The sequence below is a fragment of the Mercenaria mercenaria genome, chromosome 11 (assembly GCF_021730395.1).
Source record: "Mercenaria mercenaria strain notata chromosome 11, MADL_Memer_1, whole genome shotgun sequence".
NCBI classification, from domain to species: Eukaryota; Metazoa; Mollusca; class Bivalvia; order Venerida; family Veneridae; genus Mercenaria; species Mercenaria mercenaria.
In genome coordinates, this window is record NC_069371.1 from 18169543 (window position 1) to 18185502 (window position 15960).

The following is a 15960-nucleotide window of genomic DNA, read 5'->3' on the forward strand; positions in this document are numbered from 1 at the left end:
TTACATTTGCTTTGCTCAAAGAATATTAACGTGCTTCATTAAAACTAAAACAAAAGTGGGCGTCATATTTGATGCAAGAAAAATATTTTAAGCCAAACAAATACATTGTAAAATCAGCTTAAAATTGGGGCCCCAAGTTGCAATGGTGGTGTATGACCTATGTTTCCATGACAAATTCTGTAATGGCACTATTTCATTATGAAAATGCTATCTAAATGCCAAATAGAGATATGTTATGTGATTTCAGCTAACAGATTGCAATGAAAAGTAGGGAAATAGCTGTATAGAGCAAAAAGCCTGAGAACTATTTGAATCCGCCAATATGCGTCATTCTGATTTAATGACTGTATACATAAGTTCATGTTTAGATATGTTATCCGATTGACAAATATGTGTTCTGAAAAAAAAATGTTGAAAAAAAGACTTTATGGCTTACACATGAAAAAGAAACCTTTCACACAAAACTTTCTACAAATAAGTTATTAAACACAACTGCTAAAAGAGTGTTAAAATATTTTATTCAGAAAACGTTTTTGAAGCAAATATCAGGTGCAATTCTTTATTACATGTACAATATCAAGCTAAGGATTTCAAGAAAAGATACAAAATCAGCGAAGAAAGAAATCTTTTAAGAGGGGTATGCCTCTAGGTTTATGTTATTTTCTTCTGGAATCTGAGGTCAAAATGATTTAGAGAGTCTTAGACCTAGACAGTATCTGTTTGTACGGACATTAGTGTAGCCTGTAAAATATGTACAAACTTTATCTACCGCGTTAGCCACACACTAAAATGTTGACTTAAAACAGAAAATGTTCATCTGAATTTCATATCATACAGATTAAATCTGAATCATTTATGATACATTTATATCAAAATGTATGTCTGTGGCAGATGTTTAAAGTTCAGTTATTTAAGACATCCTAACTGTTTACCACTGTTTTTTCGTATGCAATTTATCTCGTTTATACACTTCTGATTGCGAGATGATAACGACAGAAATTCACCCGAAAACAAACACAGCCAAAAATACATAAAACATTCAACAATATCATGTTACAGTCATAAGTGTTAGCTGAATGGCGTTCAGTGTATTAAATGTCCACCAATATATTGTTTTCATTTAATCACCAAAATGATCCGTATCAATATCTGCCTCATTAAACAACGTTATGGATATTAACAAGAGAAATATCGTATCAAACAATAGACACGAACACACTAAATAGCTGACACTTCATTCTAAATTCACTTTATATAGCTTTACGAAATGCAGTTCACAACCTGCTTCTCCTTGACCGCACAACAAATAAACGAAATTCGGAGGATATTATGGTTGTTTTCTATCTTAAAAAGTACGTTGTGTTCTAGGTTTGTACAATTTGTGACATAAATCGTTCATATTGACAAAGATGTCTAAACAGAAAATAAAACTTTAGCAAAAATCATATGATCATCACAAACTCTGAGATGAAAATATGAGGCTTTATATATGCAATTTTATTATCTAAATTTAATAAATAAATCAATGAATATTACCGAAATGAAGTTAAAACCTGATGTTGATAGGTTATTCATGTATTTAGGATGAAAGAAATATGTTTTCGTATTCTAAATTTAAAAAAACAAAACATTTATTAAGCGTAGCACAATTAACAGTCAAATAAATATGGAACGTGCATGCTGATAAACAGCCTTGAGCGTAAAAGTGTGCATGCTAATAAACAACTTTGACAAATTGAATTCCGACGCTGAACACGAGTAAAGCACTAAGCTGCCAAAATGCAAAGCGTAAAATATTTCCACTAATGTCTGAGCGCCCTCGGTCGTTCTACTAAATGCTACTGTTTAACACGTGATTTTCAGTTTTCTTCAAATGTAACATAATTTGACGTCATATAACATCTATAATGGTCTGTTATTTACATCAAGATCTGAGTACTGGTAAACAACTTAGCCAAATAGAAAGTTCAAGTCCGACACACACTGTTTCCGTATCTCCCTCCAAAAGGATGTCTAAGCATTTTGACTGCCAAACATATATGAAGTCTAGCATGCGCTCCATTAATCTTTTTCCGTCTTTTTTTTTCAAAAGTAGGTTCTCTTTTTTTAAATAATTGTGTTAATGTTGATAATACAATATTAACGTTGGGAAGATTTATGATTATTGTCCAGTTGTGCAAAGTAATAATCAGCTTAGTTAAATAGAAATGCAAAAATGCGAAAATATATACATGTACAACAGTTACCTTGGCTGCCATATAAAATTAAATATATGAAATATGTACATGTTTGAACAACAGCTCATATGGATAGAAAGTTTAAATGAGCAAATACCCCACTGTCTTTATCTCATAAAAAATCCTTCATTACCTGGGCTGCAAAATGAAATAAGTACATAATGTTACGATTCTCCGTTTTGTCTAATTCTCTCTTTTTCAATATTAGCTTCTCCTCCAGGTATATTCAAATCAATGTTAACAATACTGTCTACAGGGGTTATTTTTGCAACATTTATTCCTCCTCCGAAACGACCTCCCTGTGGTCCTACGATTCGTGTTGTTCTTGATGTGACAACGTTGAATGGGCTTTCGGTATTCAAAAGCATGTCCGTGGTAGACCCTGTTTGAACAGTTGTTTCTGTTGTCGATGGTTGCTTTATGTTTGTAGCTTTAGTAGTAATAAATGATTCGGTATTGACGTTTGTCTTGTCTGATGTCGTCGGTCTGGTTGATGTAATATTATTTCCAGATGTAGAAGTTGTACTAATAGTTGTTGAAATGTTTGATCTGTTGACATTTATATCCACATTACTGTCATTTGATGGGCGCGCTAACGCATCAATGAGTTCACCTGAAGAAACATTTTCCAGTTTAGAAATAGCAGTAAGTAAATCAACTAAAGAAATGTCAGAAGTCTTGGATGTCAGGACATCTGAAGTTGATAAAATACTTCCAGTTACAAGAGGCTGTTTTGATTCTGTTGTATCAGCAGGTGACACTGTGGAAGGTGATGGTTGCATAGACGGTCTTTCTGTAAAACGTACTGTCGATGTTGATGGTACAACTGAAGATGATTCAGGAGTAAGATTGTTCTGTGATGTCTGGTTGTTAAAAGAATTTGTTATGCCCTCCAACGCCGTCTGTGTTTCTGTTGAGCCAGCAGGTATTGCTTTTGTTAGTGCTGCTTCCGATGGTGGTGTTGTTGACTGGTCTACTTTAGCTTGTGACGTGGTAGTCATTAGATCCTTTCCTTGTGACGATTTTGTGTTTGTTGTGTCAACAATAACTTTTAATGTTGTTGTGTCCGCAGTGACATTTGCAGCTTCAGCTACAACAGTTGTCTCTTCTACTGGTGGTTTCGTCGTGCTAGACGTTTGCTGAGAAGTCTGGTGTATTAATGTTACTGTAGAATCCATTTTTTCAGTTGTGCCACGAGACTGCATTGTGGTCGAGGCTGTACCAGCAGTATCATTATCCCGCTGTGATTTTGTAGAGGTTTCTGTACTTACAGTTGTTACTGTAGGTGTACTGGTTGTGTGTGCTGTACTTTGATCTAATATAGATGCTACTGTGGTTGTGATTTCTGGAGCACTAGTTTGTTCTGCTGGAGAATTGGTTGATGGATTAGTTATTGGACTTGTGAAATTTTCCTCATGCAAACTCGAAGATGTTTCTGTTATATGACCTGTACTAAACTTTGCATGTGCAGTAGTTGTGTCTGGCGTTTCTGTAACTTGAGATGTGAATTGTTCTATTGATGCACTGGTCGATGAACTTTTTCCTTTAACTTGAGAGGTATTTTGTGTCATAGGTGTATTTGTTGATGATTGAAGTTCTGTATTTTGAGCTGTAGATTGTCTTGTAGTTGTAATTACCTGTGTTTCTGTAATTCCAGATGTGCTCTTTTCCGACGATGTAATTGTTGGTGTAGGTGTTTCTGTTACTCCAGCATTAGTTTGTGTAGTAGGGGCACTTGTTGATGTCGTTAATATAGATGTACTTGTTTGTACTTCGGGGGAAATTGCTGATGTTTCGTTTGATAGCAAATTTTTGTCCGTTGGCGATTCTGTTGATCCAATGGATTCAGTCATGCTTCCAGTAGTTGTCACTGTTCCAGATGTTATGCGCTCAGTCTGTGCAGTAGATTGTGGCATATGTACTGTAGTTTCTGTAGTCTGTTCTGGTGTTTGTTTAGGGCTTGCTGTTTCTTCCGCCTCAGATTCTGGTTCAGGCTGTACTGTGGACAACTGAGAGGTAGCTGATTCAGTGAAAACAGATGATGATGTATTCGTCACTTCCTTTGACGTAGATGTAGTTTCTTGTTGCGCAGTTGTGCTTGTTTCTGGAGCTTGGGGAGTAGATACTTTCTCGGTTGTGCTTGGTATACTCGTGGTTGATACTCTTATTGTAGTTTTCTGGGTTGTTGTTGAGGTTGTCTTCGGTCTGTCTGGTTTTTTGTCAATCTTGCCGTCTTCGTTATGAATTAAGTGTTCTGGTAGGATAGCTATATCAGCACAGTTATATATTTCTGGCTGTTCGCCACATCCTTTTCCCCATCTTCCATTCCGACACATGCCGTAATTATTTGCTGCAAAATAAAGTGAATATTTCCACTCAAACTAGTTCTGACATAATACAGTTAAGCTGATATTTCAAAGTACCTTAAAACTTAATTACATTTACATTAAATGCTGTGTTTAACATGATTCAATTACTGTCTAAAATGAGCTTCACATGTCATCATAATGTATACGCCTATATCAAGATGTCGCAACAATAAACAAGGGACGATCAAAATGCAACAATGCCATTATATACACATGTAATTATTGAGAATTTCATTTTTCAGTTTCCATTAAGCTTGATTTTGTCCGTTTTGACCGTCCACTGGCATTATATCTGCAACCTTATATCACAAAATCTGTCGGATTTTTACATCTTTTGAAATCCAGCAATGGTGAATAATGTTTACTAGGGAGCGTGAGGGATGTTGCATATTTTATTTCCTCTTTTGACTCAATCAAACCGAGTCTGGCGGCATTCTATGCTGCCAAAGGATCTTTTCGCAGGTTATTATTCAGTGTTGTCCGAAACAAGGACATCTTCCTTAGATTTACAAGCTGATATGATGTACAAGAAGTTTTACTGTCATTTGATCTCAAAATTTGATTTCGTGTTTAGGGATTAAAACATAAATATAATATACAAACGTAATTTCAGTGTGTTTACCAAATATACGCTGAAACTGATTGTATGTGTCTATAAGGTAAGCAGTGGATAAGATATAAACAAGCAGGTAAAGCTTCTGTTGATTTTCAAGCATTTCATGTTGTCATATTTCAGACTATTCCTTGAATCCAAAACTTTTATTCAAACGGAGTAGATTGTCACGTTAGAAAATGTTGAAAATATTTCTTTTAAAATGTATAACATTGTTTCATATTTCGATAGGAGTGTGGGTTTGGTTCGTCGGACCGTTTTATGTAGAATCAGATCATAAGAATGCAATTCTAGAAACAACAGCTCCTCGAAGTGGCACAATATATACTCAAATTCTAGATCAGAAGAGAAGGAAGTGAAATTTAAAGAAAACATTTTTGGGGATGTTAGTAGGAAAGGGCAGTAATTTGGCGGTTTGTGGGGTCGGGGTGGGGGGGGGGGGGAGGGGCATTTTGCGGGCTCAGTGATAGAAAACTAAGACACGACAAACTTAAGTGATTTTATGGGTATAAGGGGCAGGCAGGTGCGAGCACGTGCGCGTGGGCGTGTGCGTATGTGGGAGGGGACTAACGTAGATTGCTGCAAAATCGTTTCATCACCACCCAGCTATATTCCAAGATTGAAGTCAATACCTTGAATGGTTTATTAAGCTATTCTCCGTACAGAAATATGACGGACAGATTTTACCTTGCTGTGACCTTGACCTTTGACCTACCGACCTGGTTCATGTGCTATGTATGTCGTCTTATAGCCACCTACCTATATGGCAAGACTAAAGTCAATATCTTGAATGATTATTAAATTATGCTCTGGGCATGAATTATCATGGCCTTGGACCTTTGACCTCCATTTGTGACCTTTGGCCTACAAATTTGGTTCATGTGCCGCATCGCCATCTACCTTTATGCAAAGTTTGAAGTCAATACCTTAAATAGTTATTAAGCCATGCTCTGGACAAGAAATATGGAGGTAAATCTTGACCTTGTAGCTCCATTTATGATCTTAACCTTTGACCTACCGGTCTGGTTCATGCTCTCTGCACATCAACTTATCATTACCCACCTATATGCCAAGTTAAAATCAGTTCTTTGAATAATTATTATGTTATGCTCTCGACACGAAATACGACGGACAGACGGGCGGACAGACGTACGCGTTTTTACATTATACGCCCGTTTTTCTAAAGTGGGCGTATAAAAATGCAATCAAAGTGTCACGTTTCAACATTTGGCAATAACTGCTCTGTCCACATTTTACCTTTACGTGACCAATATCAGAATGCAACATTGCCATTAGCCGCTATATGTGTCAAGAATCATTCAATCAGGTGTAAGATTTTGAGACACAGAGGAAGTATCCCTCAGTTCCTCAAATAGTTCCTTTATGCACAGAGTTCAGTATTACATGTCCTTGTATGCCATTTTTATCTGGCAATTATTATAAAAAGAGAAGAAATCTGACAGTCAGCTTTCATTATACATTGATATACGTAACACCTCACCTGACACATATTTTATATCATACACCTTTTAAAGCCGTTTTCACAGACAAAAATGTTCCTATTAAAGTTTAATTATAAATGTCAAAATAAATTTTTAAAAAAACTCTCTTGAAGCAATTAAAATTTTTCAACGAACAGTGTCTTTTCCTACTTAAAACTTTTAAAGAATAATTGTAATCTGAACGGGGTTTTTTTTTAATTGTACGTAAAAAAAAATAACATGTTTTCTTTCATAATAGAACCATTCAAAATATATGAATATTTATTATGGACTAAAACTGTACTGTATATCAGCAGGTTATAAACTTAATAAATGTCAGTCAGTGATAATATATGCATGCGTCTGTTCTTAAAGAGTGTATTGTGACGGAAAGCCCTATTGCCATCATCATCATTTATGTCAACGCAATAACCCGAGTAAGCCTACTTGTTCAACCTTTGGTCCTAGAGAAATAAAGGCAGCCTATTTAATTTGCATTAAATCCGCAAGTATCGATTCTCCTGTTGTTTATATTTTTCAAAACAGAATGACATTCGTACGTAATTGGATAAGAGTCACTGATCATGGATTAAAGTTTATATTGAACACTCTTCCACAAAAAAAATAGAATCTTAAATATAAAAAATTAAAGGTAAGGTAGATTTCCCGAAAGCATAGAGCACCCAAAACACAGTCATAGAGCCGTGCATGACAAAAGTAATCATTCTTACCTCCATGCCATCGCCACTGAAGAACGCATTGTGTACACTCAAGTCCTTCTGGAATTTCTAGCGAAAGCTCAACGATCCCAGCTTGACCTGGTTTTATATCTGGAGAATATCGTCTGCCATACGATGTCGATCTGTCCTTGCTTAATATACGCAGTGGGAACTGATCTAGACAGTCCTTGCTCACTTTTGTCTTGACATCATCGTTGGGACAAATGTTAAATTCGAAATACCCAGACATTGATGACGTCACTTGTACCACTGCATCAATGAATCGTTTGTCTGTTGAGTACGTGCGGCCAATTACACCTCGGGCGTACATTCCACCAGCCTCGTTTGGACGTGGCTCTTCGTCGTCCCATGCATCTCCACAAACACCACATTTACCGTCATTTTCATGCATTTTCTGAAATTCAAGAGCAGATATATAATGAGAAAGCAAAGGAAAATTATTCGTATCGACGACAATAAAATCTTGCAACGTATCAGATATGGTTGGAAAGATTATCGAAGTTCGATGGCGCTTAATTATTTCTAAAAGCTGTAACGTTTGTTTGTGTTGGGTTTTACGCCGTTTTTCAACAGTATTTCAGTCATGTAACGGCGGGCAGTGCACCTAAAAGTGTTTCTAGATTCTGTACCAGTACAAACCTGTTCTCCGCAAGTAACTACCAACTTCCCCACATGAATCAGAGGTGGAGGACGAATGATTTCAGACACAATGTATTTTATCAAACCGTTACGAAGAACATACGCCCCGCCCGGGGATCGAACTCACGAACCCGCGATCCGTAGACCAATGCTCTACCTACTGAGCTAAGCGGGTGGGCAAAAGCTATGTAATTACCAAAGGATATCGACTTCCTCCGTCCTATTTTAGGAATAGTAAGTTCCGATCATCTGTTTCAATTTGTGGAAGGTAAATTAACCTGCACATGTATGCGGTTTTTTTTTTGTTGTTGTTGTTGTTGTTGCAGTTTTGGGGGGATTTCCTTTTTTGTATTTCATAATTAATATTTCTCTTTAATTTTCTCTCTTTAAAAATTACTTTGAATTAGAGGCTGTAACACCAAAAAATGTCAGGTTTATGTAATAGAATGCGTAATAATAGTCGACGGCCTGAGTTCTTTGGCGCTTTGCCTGCAATAACTGTCAGTCAGTAACTTTGCCGCGGAAATACCTGTAAGACTAAACAATATGCATTAAGGAGATAATTGTGGGATTTTAGAGACATGTTTACAACCAACGACATTTTTACGATTTATAGAAAGACAAGCAAAGAGTAATTTATATTTGGTGCATATGTTCTAAAAGCTGGCATTTGTTGATCAACGGTTCCAGGCTACATACTGAAATAAAGGTACCATCTCTAAGTAGAAGGAGTTACATGTCAGGCAAATATGGGTCCGGCGCGTGGTCGGTCATATGAAATTGCAATGCTTCTTGGTAATTTCTACATTATATAACATTCCTATGTTATTAGTGGTTACCAGTAGTTAATTCTATATAATGCCATATTTTCTCCAAAATGAGAAACCACAGATATATTAATTTCTTAACAACTGTATTAAAATTGCGATGTTGAATGTGTGACGAATACATTGAATTGACAAATGAGCCGCGCCATGAGAAAACCAACATAGTGGCATCCGCGCAGTCTGGTCAGGATCCATGCTGTTCGCTTTCAAAGCCTATTGCAATTAGAGAAACCGTTAGCGAACAGCATGGCTCCTGACCAGTCTGCGCGGATGCGCAGGCTGGTCTGGATCCATTCTGGTCGCAAACGCACTATGTTTGGTTTCTCATGGCGCGGCTCAAATGAATAACATTTATTACTGAACTGAGATAAACTCCACCGAAAATGGTAAATGGCGCTTCGTATTATTTCTGAATGTCAAGCAAACAACTTTGGAAGATATGTTATGTAACCTTTCAAGTCCTAAGGATAGAGAATAATTTGGTGGTATATTATCGCATGGTTGAACTTAATTTGCTGCACTTTATAATCTTTTGACATATATACAGATTTATTTCATCCAACATTTAAATAATGTAAATATATTAACTGAAGGATAAACATCTTGTTTTAGTTTTAAGTTATGGTGCTTTATGTTAATTATACAACCAACCACATTATGATACAATAGAGGTGTTGAGATATTAAGTTTGTTGCGAACTTTTCCGAGATTAATAATATTAAAACAAAATAAGAAAACGTTTGAAGATAAATTCAAAATTATTTCAGGCATTATGTACGTAATCAGTAATTTAACCAAATTATAAAAAAAAAAAACATCCTTTTTTCTCTGAGTAAAATTTTTCTCTTTACAACTGAAAAGGTGCCTTTTTGATATTTTGCCTGCATCTTAATGATATTTTGTAATTTACATTTTCGAAAACCGATTGGTGCAGTTTATGTTTTAGCACTAATCATGGAGCATTGTATTTGTGGTCAAATATCAATGTACAGAAATATGTCGTTCTGTAAATGTTCATAAACTGTTAACATACTTTTTTAAGAAATACGGGTTTTGACTTATGTTCTCGCTCTCAAACAATGTGATAGGTAGCCAGCCAAGATGGTCTTAAATAGTCAAAGTATTGCATGCCTAAATCATAATTTCTCGTATTCGCAAAAAAAAAAAAAAATAGAAAGACTGTTTCCCGTATATACATATGTGTCAGCATCTTTATCGATGTACTGTATTCTATGTATTTCCAAAACGTTGAATCAATGTATTTAAAGAATTGCAAGTTTTTGTCATGAATTTGTTATTCATTTAAAAGTAATTTCCATTGTATGAGTGTAATCATTTGTAACTGTTATCAAAATCAAATACCACTAATTGTTACATAAATGAAGAAGAGCTTACCCAGAATCCACCGCAGTTAAGCGTATGATCATCATAATTTTTAACGACATATCTGTTCCGGTAGAATACTGGATCTCGCCATAAACTCGACCTTTGCGGGGGTACAAGAAGCCGTCCATTGCCAAAGACCTCATCCAACAGTACGAGATTTACGGCTCCGAATAATAACGTCCAGTATTTAAAACCCATTGTTTTATTTATTTTCAAATGATTCTAGTTTTGTGTCCTTAAAGTGCTTTCGGCTTTTACTGAAATGAAGTCTTTTTTAAACACAATCAGAATATTTGCTCAAAAATGTAATTAAAATCGTACAAGCCGTCGTGGTAGCTGAAGAAATAAATAGGTGCTGTTGTTTTTCGTATTCACGCTGTCTGTCTTTTATGAAAAAAACGTGTCTTTTCAGTACAAAAATAATTGAAATTACCGTCGCGTAATTAATTAACTGTCAAAACACGACGTGATAAAGTTAACAGCAAATTAAATTACTGAAGAACCTTATACTTCGTAACAATTACAGTTGCAAAATTGCATTAATAATAATATGTGAAGGATTCAGATAGGCTTTTATACGGCGCGAGGACTAATCCGTCCGTCTGACGTTTACGGCTGTCATCCATGCATTACGTTAACAGTTATGCGTGGTTAACGTAAAAGAATGGGCGTGAATTGATCATAACATTACAGGATAATGTTTTACAAGCTGTTAGGTGAAAGATCGGCGGGATGGCCGTGGAAAAAAATCCTGTTATTGGTTATAATGATTAATTATTGTTTGAATTTAATGGACATTTTTTTCAATAAATTGCAGTCATTAAGAAGAAAAATATGATTCATAAAAGTAGTAAATAAAGATTTAAATTTAGAATAGAGTATATACCAATATATTGCGGGGGAGATGTACTTCAGTTTGGTGAACCACATTGCTGCTTGATATGTATGGCTGATGGATTGTAATGTGTCGTTACCATTTCAACGTTTTAGTAAACAAGAGTTTTTCTGTTGTTGGATTTTTTGTAGTCATTTACAGGATTTGGTTTGAATAACAAATACCGCACTGAACTGCATTTTGAAATATATAACCCTATTACTAATAACTGACCTGCCTGTGATAATTGTTGATATAATGCCTGGCGTTCAATTAATCACTGCTGCATGTGTTACTGATCTGCATTTTGCATATTGTAAAATCGTGCTTCTTGACATACAGGTCATAATATTTCAATTCAAGCTCGTTAAAAATCAAGCACACGACCCTATGTATTTTATTTACCCAGTTTTCTAAGTACATTCAGAAGTTTTGAAAAATCATGGTTTAATCAATTTTTACATTGTAGAAAGATTTTTGGTCCGAGCGTGCAGAACTACCTTAATTGGGCAATTGAATTTTGCGTTTTGTATATCACATGATACACTTATTTTAGTAAATAGGGGTGTACCGTGACATATCCACATCTTAATATGAACAACACTTTGTTTTTCAATAAAAATGATTGAACGATATTAACGTGTAAAAATCAAAACGTGGCGCATATCCCGACATGAATCGTTTATTTTTTTTTTCAAACCATCTAGAATAATATTATGCATCTTATTTCACAATAAATTTTAAACGTAATTCATGTGTACAATATTTGTGATTTAAGAAAGTATAACAAAATGAAATTGTATCAAAAATATGCTGTCAGCTATTCTCTCCCGGATCAACTGGATGTTGCAGTCTCCGGATGAAAGATGTCCTATGCAATTATTTAAACCACAACATGATTATGTTTTTATGTATAGGCTATTGACATAGATCTGAAAAATGCTATGTAGCTACATATGTGATATATTGGTTATTTCTTCTATAGATCTTCGATCCATAGTTTGTGCTATATCACCGGTCTAAAATTCAAAACTGAAATCTATTTTTGATGTCCTATAATAATACACTAACTGAATGGCCGAGTAGGTCATTGGTTAAGAAATAATTTATAGCAAAACCGTTTTTTAACACCATTTATTCCCGATGGGCGGTTATACGTCGGGCGTAATAATTTCACGAGGGCGTAGCCAGAGTGCAACTATTTCGTACGACGTATAACAGCCAGAGTGTATAAATAGTGCTCAAACACTGTTTTGCTATAAATTATTTCAATTCTAATATTCTTTTATTGTAAAATTTAGATCAAATATAATAGAACTGTTTCTTCGCGCATGTATGGCACAAAATGGTAGGTCGTCACGCTCCGGAAATGGTAATACGTCTTGCGGAATAGTTCCATTATGGCCCAAATGATGGCGAATTATTCTGCACAGTAAATAACCAATTCAGTGTGTGTGTAAATTAATCACGACAGATTTCGTTTTAAACATGTTTTTAAGAAAAATATTTGAAGGCGCTATTTCTCGATGCATTTATGGCGCTAAATATCACTTCGACGTGACGTATACATAATATCGTTGTGGTGATTAAAGCATTGCTAGTCATATTAGAATAAAAGTATTCTAAACCATGAAGTTTTTCAAAGATTGACCATAACCCAACATACATGATAATATATTATGTCAGGACACTATAAATAACGTAACTGCCGTACTCATTGCTATTACTGTCGCATGATGGTAACTTTGATCAATACAATGGACAATATTCTGTAACATTTATGGGCATGCCACTGTGTACTTGTAAACTTAAATGTTATATATACATACGCATAAAAATCGATATGCTTTGCAGGCTGTTATTGCCGAAAATAGGCATACCTATGAGCCGTGCCATGAGAAAACCAACATAGTGGGTTTGCGCCCAGCATGGATCCAGACCAGCCTGCGCATCCGCGCAGTCTGGTCAGGATCCATGCTGTTCGCTTTTAAAGCCTACTGCAATTAGAGAAACCATTAGCGAACAGCATGGATCCTGACCAGACTGCGAGGATGAGCAGGCTGGTCTGGATCCATGCTGGTCGCAAACCCACTATGTTGGTTTTCTCATGGCACGGCTCATATGTTAACTATTTAGAGTGAAGCTTTAAGGTACATGTGATGCAAACACATTTTATTCTTATTTCAAAAGATAATAGGCTCAAGCATAGTTTTAGTTAAATTCTAGCCATTTTGTCAAGATTTACAACAAAGTTCTCATATTTTTAAGAATGGTTGGCAATTTTCAATCATTGTCTTGTCGTACCGTACTTTTTATTAGTTTGACTATCTCACTGTTTAAAAAAGTTAAAATTACAAAATATAATATACCGTTATATTGATGCAAAACTTGTCTTTATGTTTTGTGCGTGTTTGTTTGTGGGTTGTTATGTTTTTTGCAATTCATAAAAATGTATGAAATTTCTATGCATTACGTATGTCATTCAGTATGTAATTGTTCACGTATATGTCGATAAGCTGATATATGCTTAAGACTTTTAAATGTCTGTTCTGTTCTGTCAACATTTGAAGTAAACTTAAAATGAATAAGACATTGAAACTGAAACTGAAAACTGAAACTGTTTTATTTGATTAAACGCCTATTTTTACGGAAAACATATTCAATGGCGTATTACAAATACATAAAAATACGACAAAAAATTAAGATATTTAATGACATATAACATAAATGAGCATAAATATCATTGTGAATAAACTATTTAGTAAGCATTAAAAAAAAAAAAAAAAAAGAAAGATCAGACATCAGATAAGATTAATAAAATGTTAGAACATTAAGATACGGTAAGACAGCTGTTTGTTATCAAGTAAGAATTCGAACGTATTTACACAATAAAATCATCCAGTTCACGTTAGTTCAATCTCTTAAAAAATTACAGTCACAGTTTCTAAAAGACTGCCTAGTAATTTCCAAAATAATGAGTTTTCAACTTTTTTTTGAAAACATCTATTGTGTCTGAGTTCCTTATTTCGAGAGGCAATTCATTCCAGAGTTTAGGTCCAACAGTACCAAAACTTCTGTCGCTGAACGTTTTGCGCTTGTTGAAAGGAACAACGAAACACCCAGTAACGGAATTTGAAGAACGCAAGTTCCTTGTCTGTGTTTGTTTTACGAGAAGTTCAGAAAGATATTCTGGAGAGTTTCCAACTGAACAATTATACATGTAGGTGAGCATTTTGAATGTGATTCTGGCTTTGATTGGTAGCCATTGAAGGTCATACAGCGCTTGCTTGGAACTGTCATATTTTCTTCGATTTAGGACAAGTTTTGCACACATGTTTTGAATTCGTTGCATTTTGTTTACTTCGCTTTGAGCAATACCATATAGAATGACATTACAGTAATCTAAATGGGATATCACCAATGACAGTACAAGGGTTTCGGTAGCCTCTATGGTAAGATATTTCCGGATACATTTTATTCTGAAGTAGTTGAGCATTGCTGTTCTACACTTTCGTTTTACATGCTCTTTTAGATTCAAGTTTTCATCCAGGAATGCACCTAGATATCGAATAAAGCTCACTGATTTCACTTCATCACCTTCAATACATACTTTGTCAGTTGAACACTTAGAGAGCTGTTGCCTACTACCAAACATGATGAACTCGGTTTTGGAAGTGTTCATTTTCAGCTTAATTCCATTCATCCAGTTGTTGATTGTTTTAGCACATTGTTCAAGTTCTCGTATTGCCTGGGATTCTACTGTTGGAGATGATGGTTTAAAGCGTTTATTAGCAGTGTGGTCATCCGCAAAGCCGTAAACTGAAATCGACGGCGGAACAACATCAAACAGTGTCCCCGCATATGTCAAATATAGCCACGGTCCTAAGCAGCTCCCTTGTGTAACGCTACAATTTATTTGGCGTGGAGATGACATGGTTGAATTGACACTTACACGACAACTTCTGGGGCGCAGATAGGAATCAACCCAGCTCAATGCTGTTCCACGAACGCCATACTGCTTGTTTAACACATCAACAAGAATGTCATGATCTACAGTATCAAAAGCGGCACTGAGATCGATGGCAATTAGCGCCGTAACTTCTTTCTTCTCCATAGCATCCAGTAAATCATTTACAACACGTAACAGTGCTGATTCGCAAGAATGGTTTTTCCTGTAAGCAGATTGGTTTTTTGGTAGAAGATTGTGTTTGTTTACATGATCATTGAGCCTGAACAGAGCTGCTTTTTCAATTAATTTTGACAGAAACGATAGATTACTAACAGGCCTGTAGTTTGCGAATTCAAGTTCCAGTCCCATTTTCTTCAACAAAGGTCTTACAATTGCCTGTTTCCAGTTTGTTGGAAAGATGCCGTCGCGCAACGACAAATTAACCAGTTTAGTAATAACAGGCAACAGCTCATCCAAGTATGATTTTAGCACTTTTGTTGGTAGAATATCAAGTTCACATGATTTTGTCTGTAATTGGTTTATGATTTTTCTAACTTCTTCCTCACTCAGATCTTTAAAACTGTCAAAACAAGGAATATCTTTTTCGCATGGTTGAAACTTATCGAAATGTTTCAACGATTCTCGAATTTTTTCGATTTTATTCATGAAATGATCGGCAAATTTCTCAGCCAGTGTACTGTCATGTCCAGTTGGCATAGGGTTCTCCGACCTAGTGCCTGTTGTCTCAGATACAAATCTATAAAGCTTTTTCGAGTCACCTTTTGCATTAAGAACTTTTTCACTCAGAGATGACTTTTTCTCATGTTTGAGTTCTTTTTCGTAGA

The 15960-nt window shown here is 35.5% G+C and overlaps 1 protein-coding gene across 1 annotated transcript; it reads right to left on the reverse strand.

Moving 5' to 3' along the window:
• Positions 1 to 501: 501 nt before the first annotated feature.
• On the reverse strand, positions 502 to 10888 carry LOC123531330 (mucin-5AC-like). The gene is made up of 3 exons (XM_045312183.2): positions 10302 to 10888; positions 7432 to 7834; positions 502 to 4587 (listed from the first exon to the last, which is right to left on the reverse strand). The coding sequence occupies exons 1-3, from the start codon at positions 10488 to 10490 to the stop codon at positions 2402 to 2404; spliced, it is 2778 nt and encodes a 925-aa protein (XP_045168118.2). The 5' UTR covers positions 10491 to 10888; the 3' UTR covers positions 502 to 2401.
• Between the last annotated feature and the right edge of the window lie 5072 nt (positions 10889 to 15960).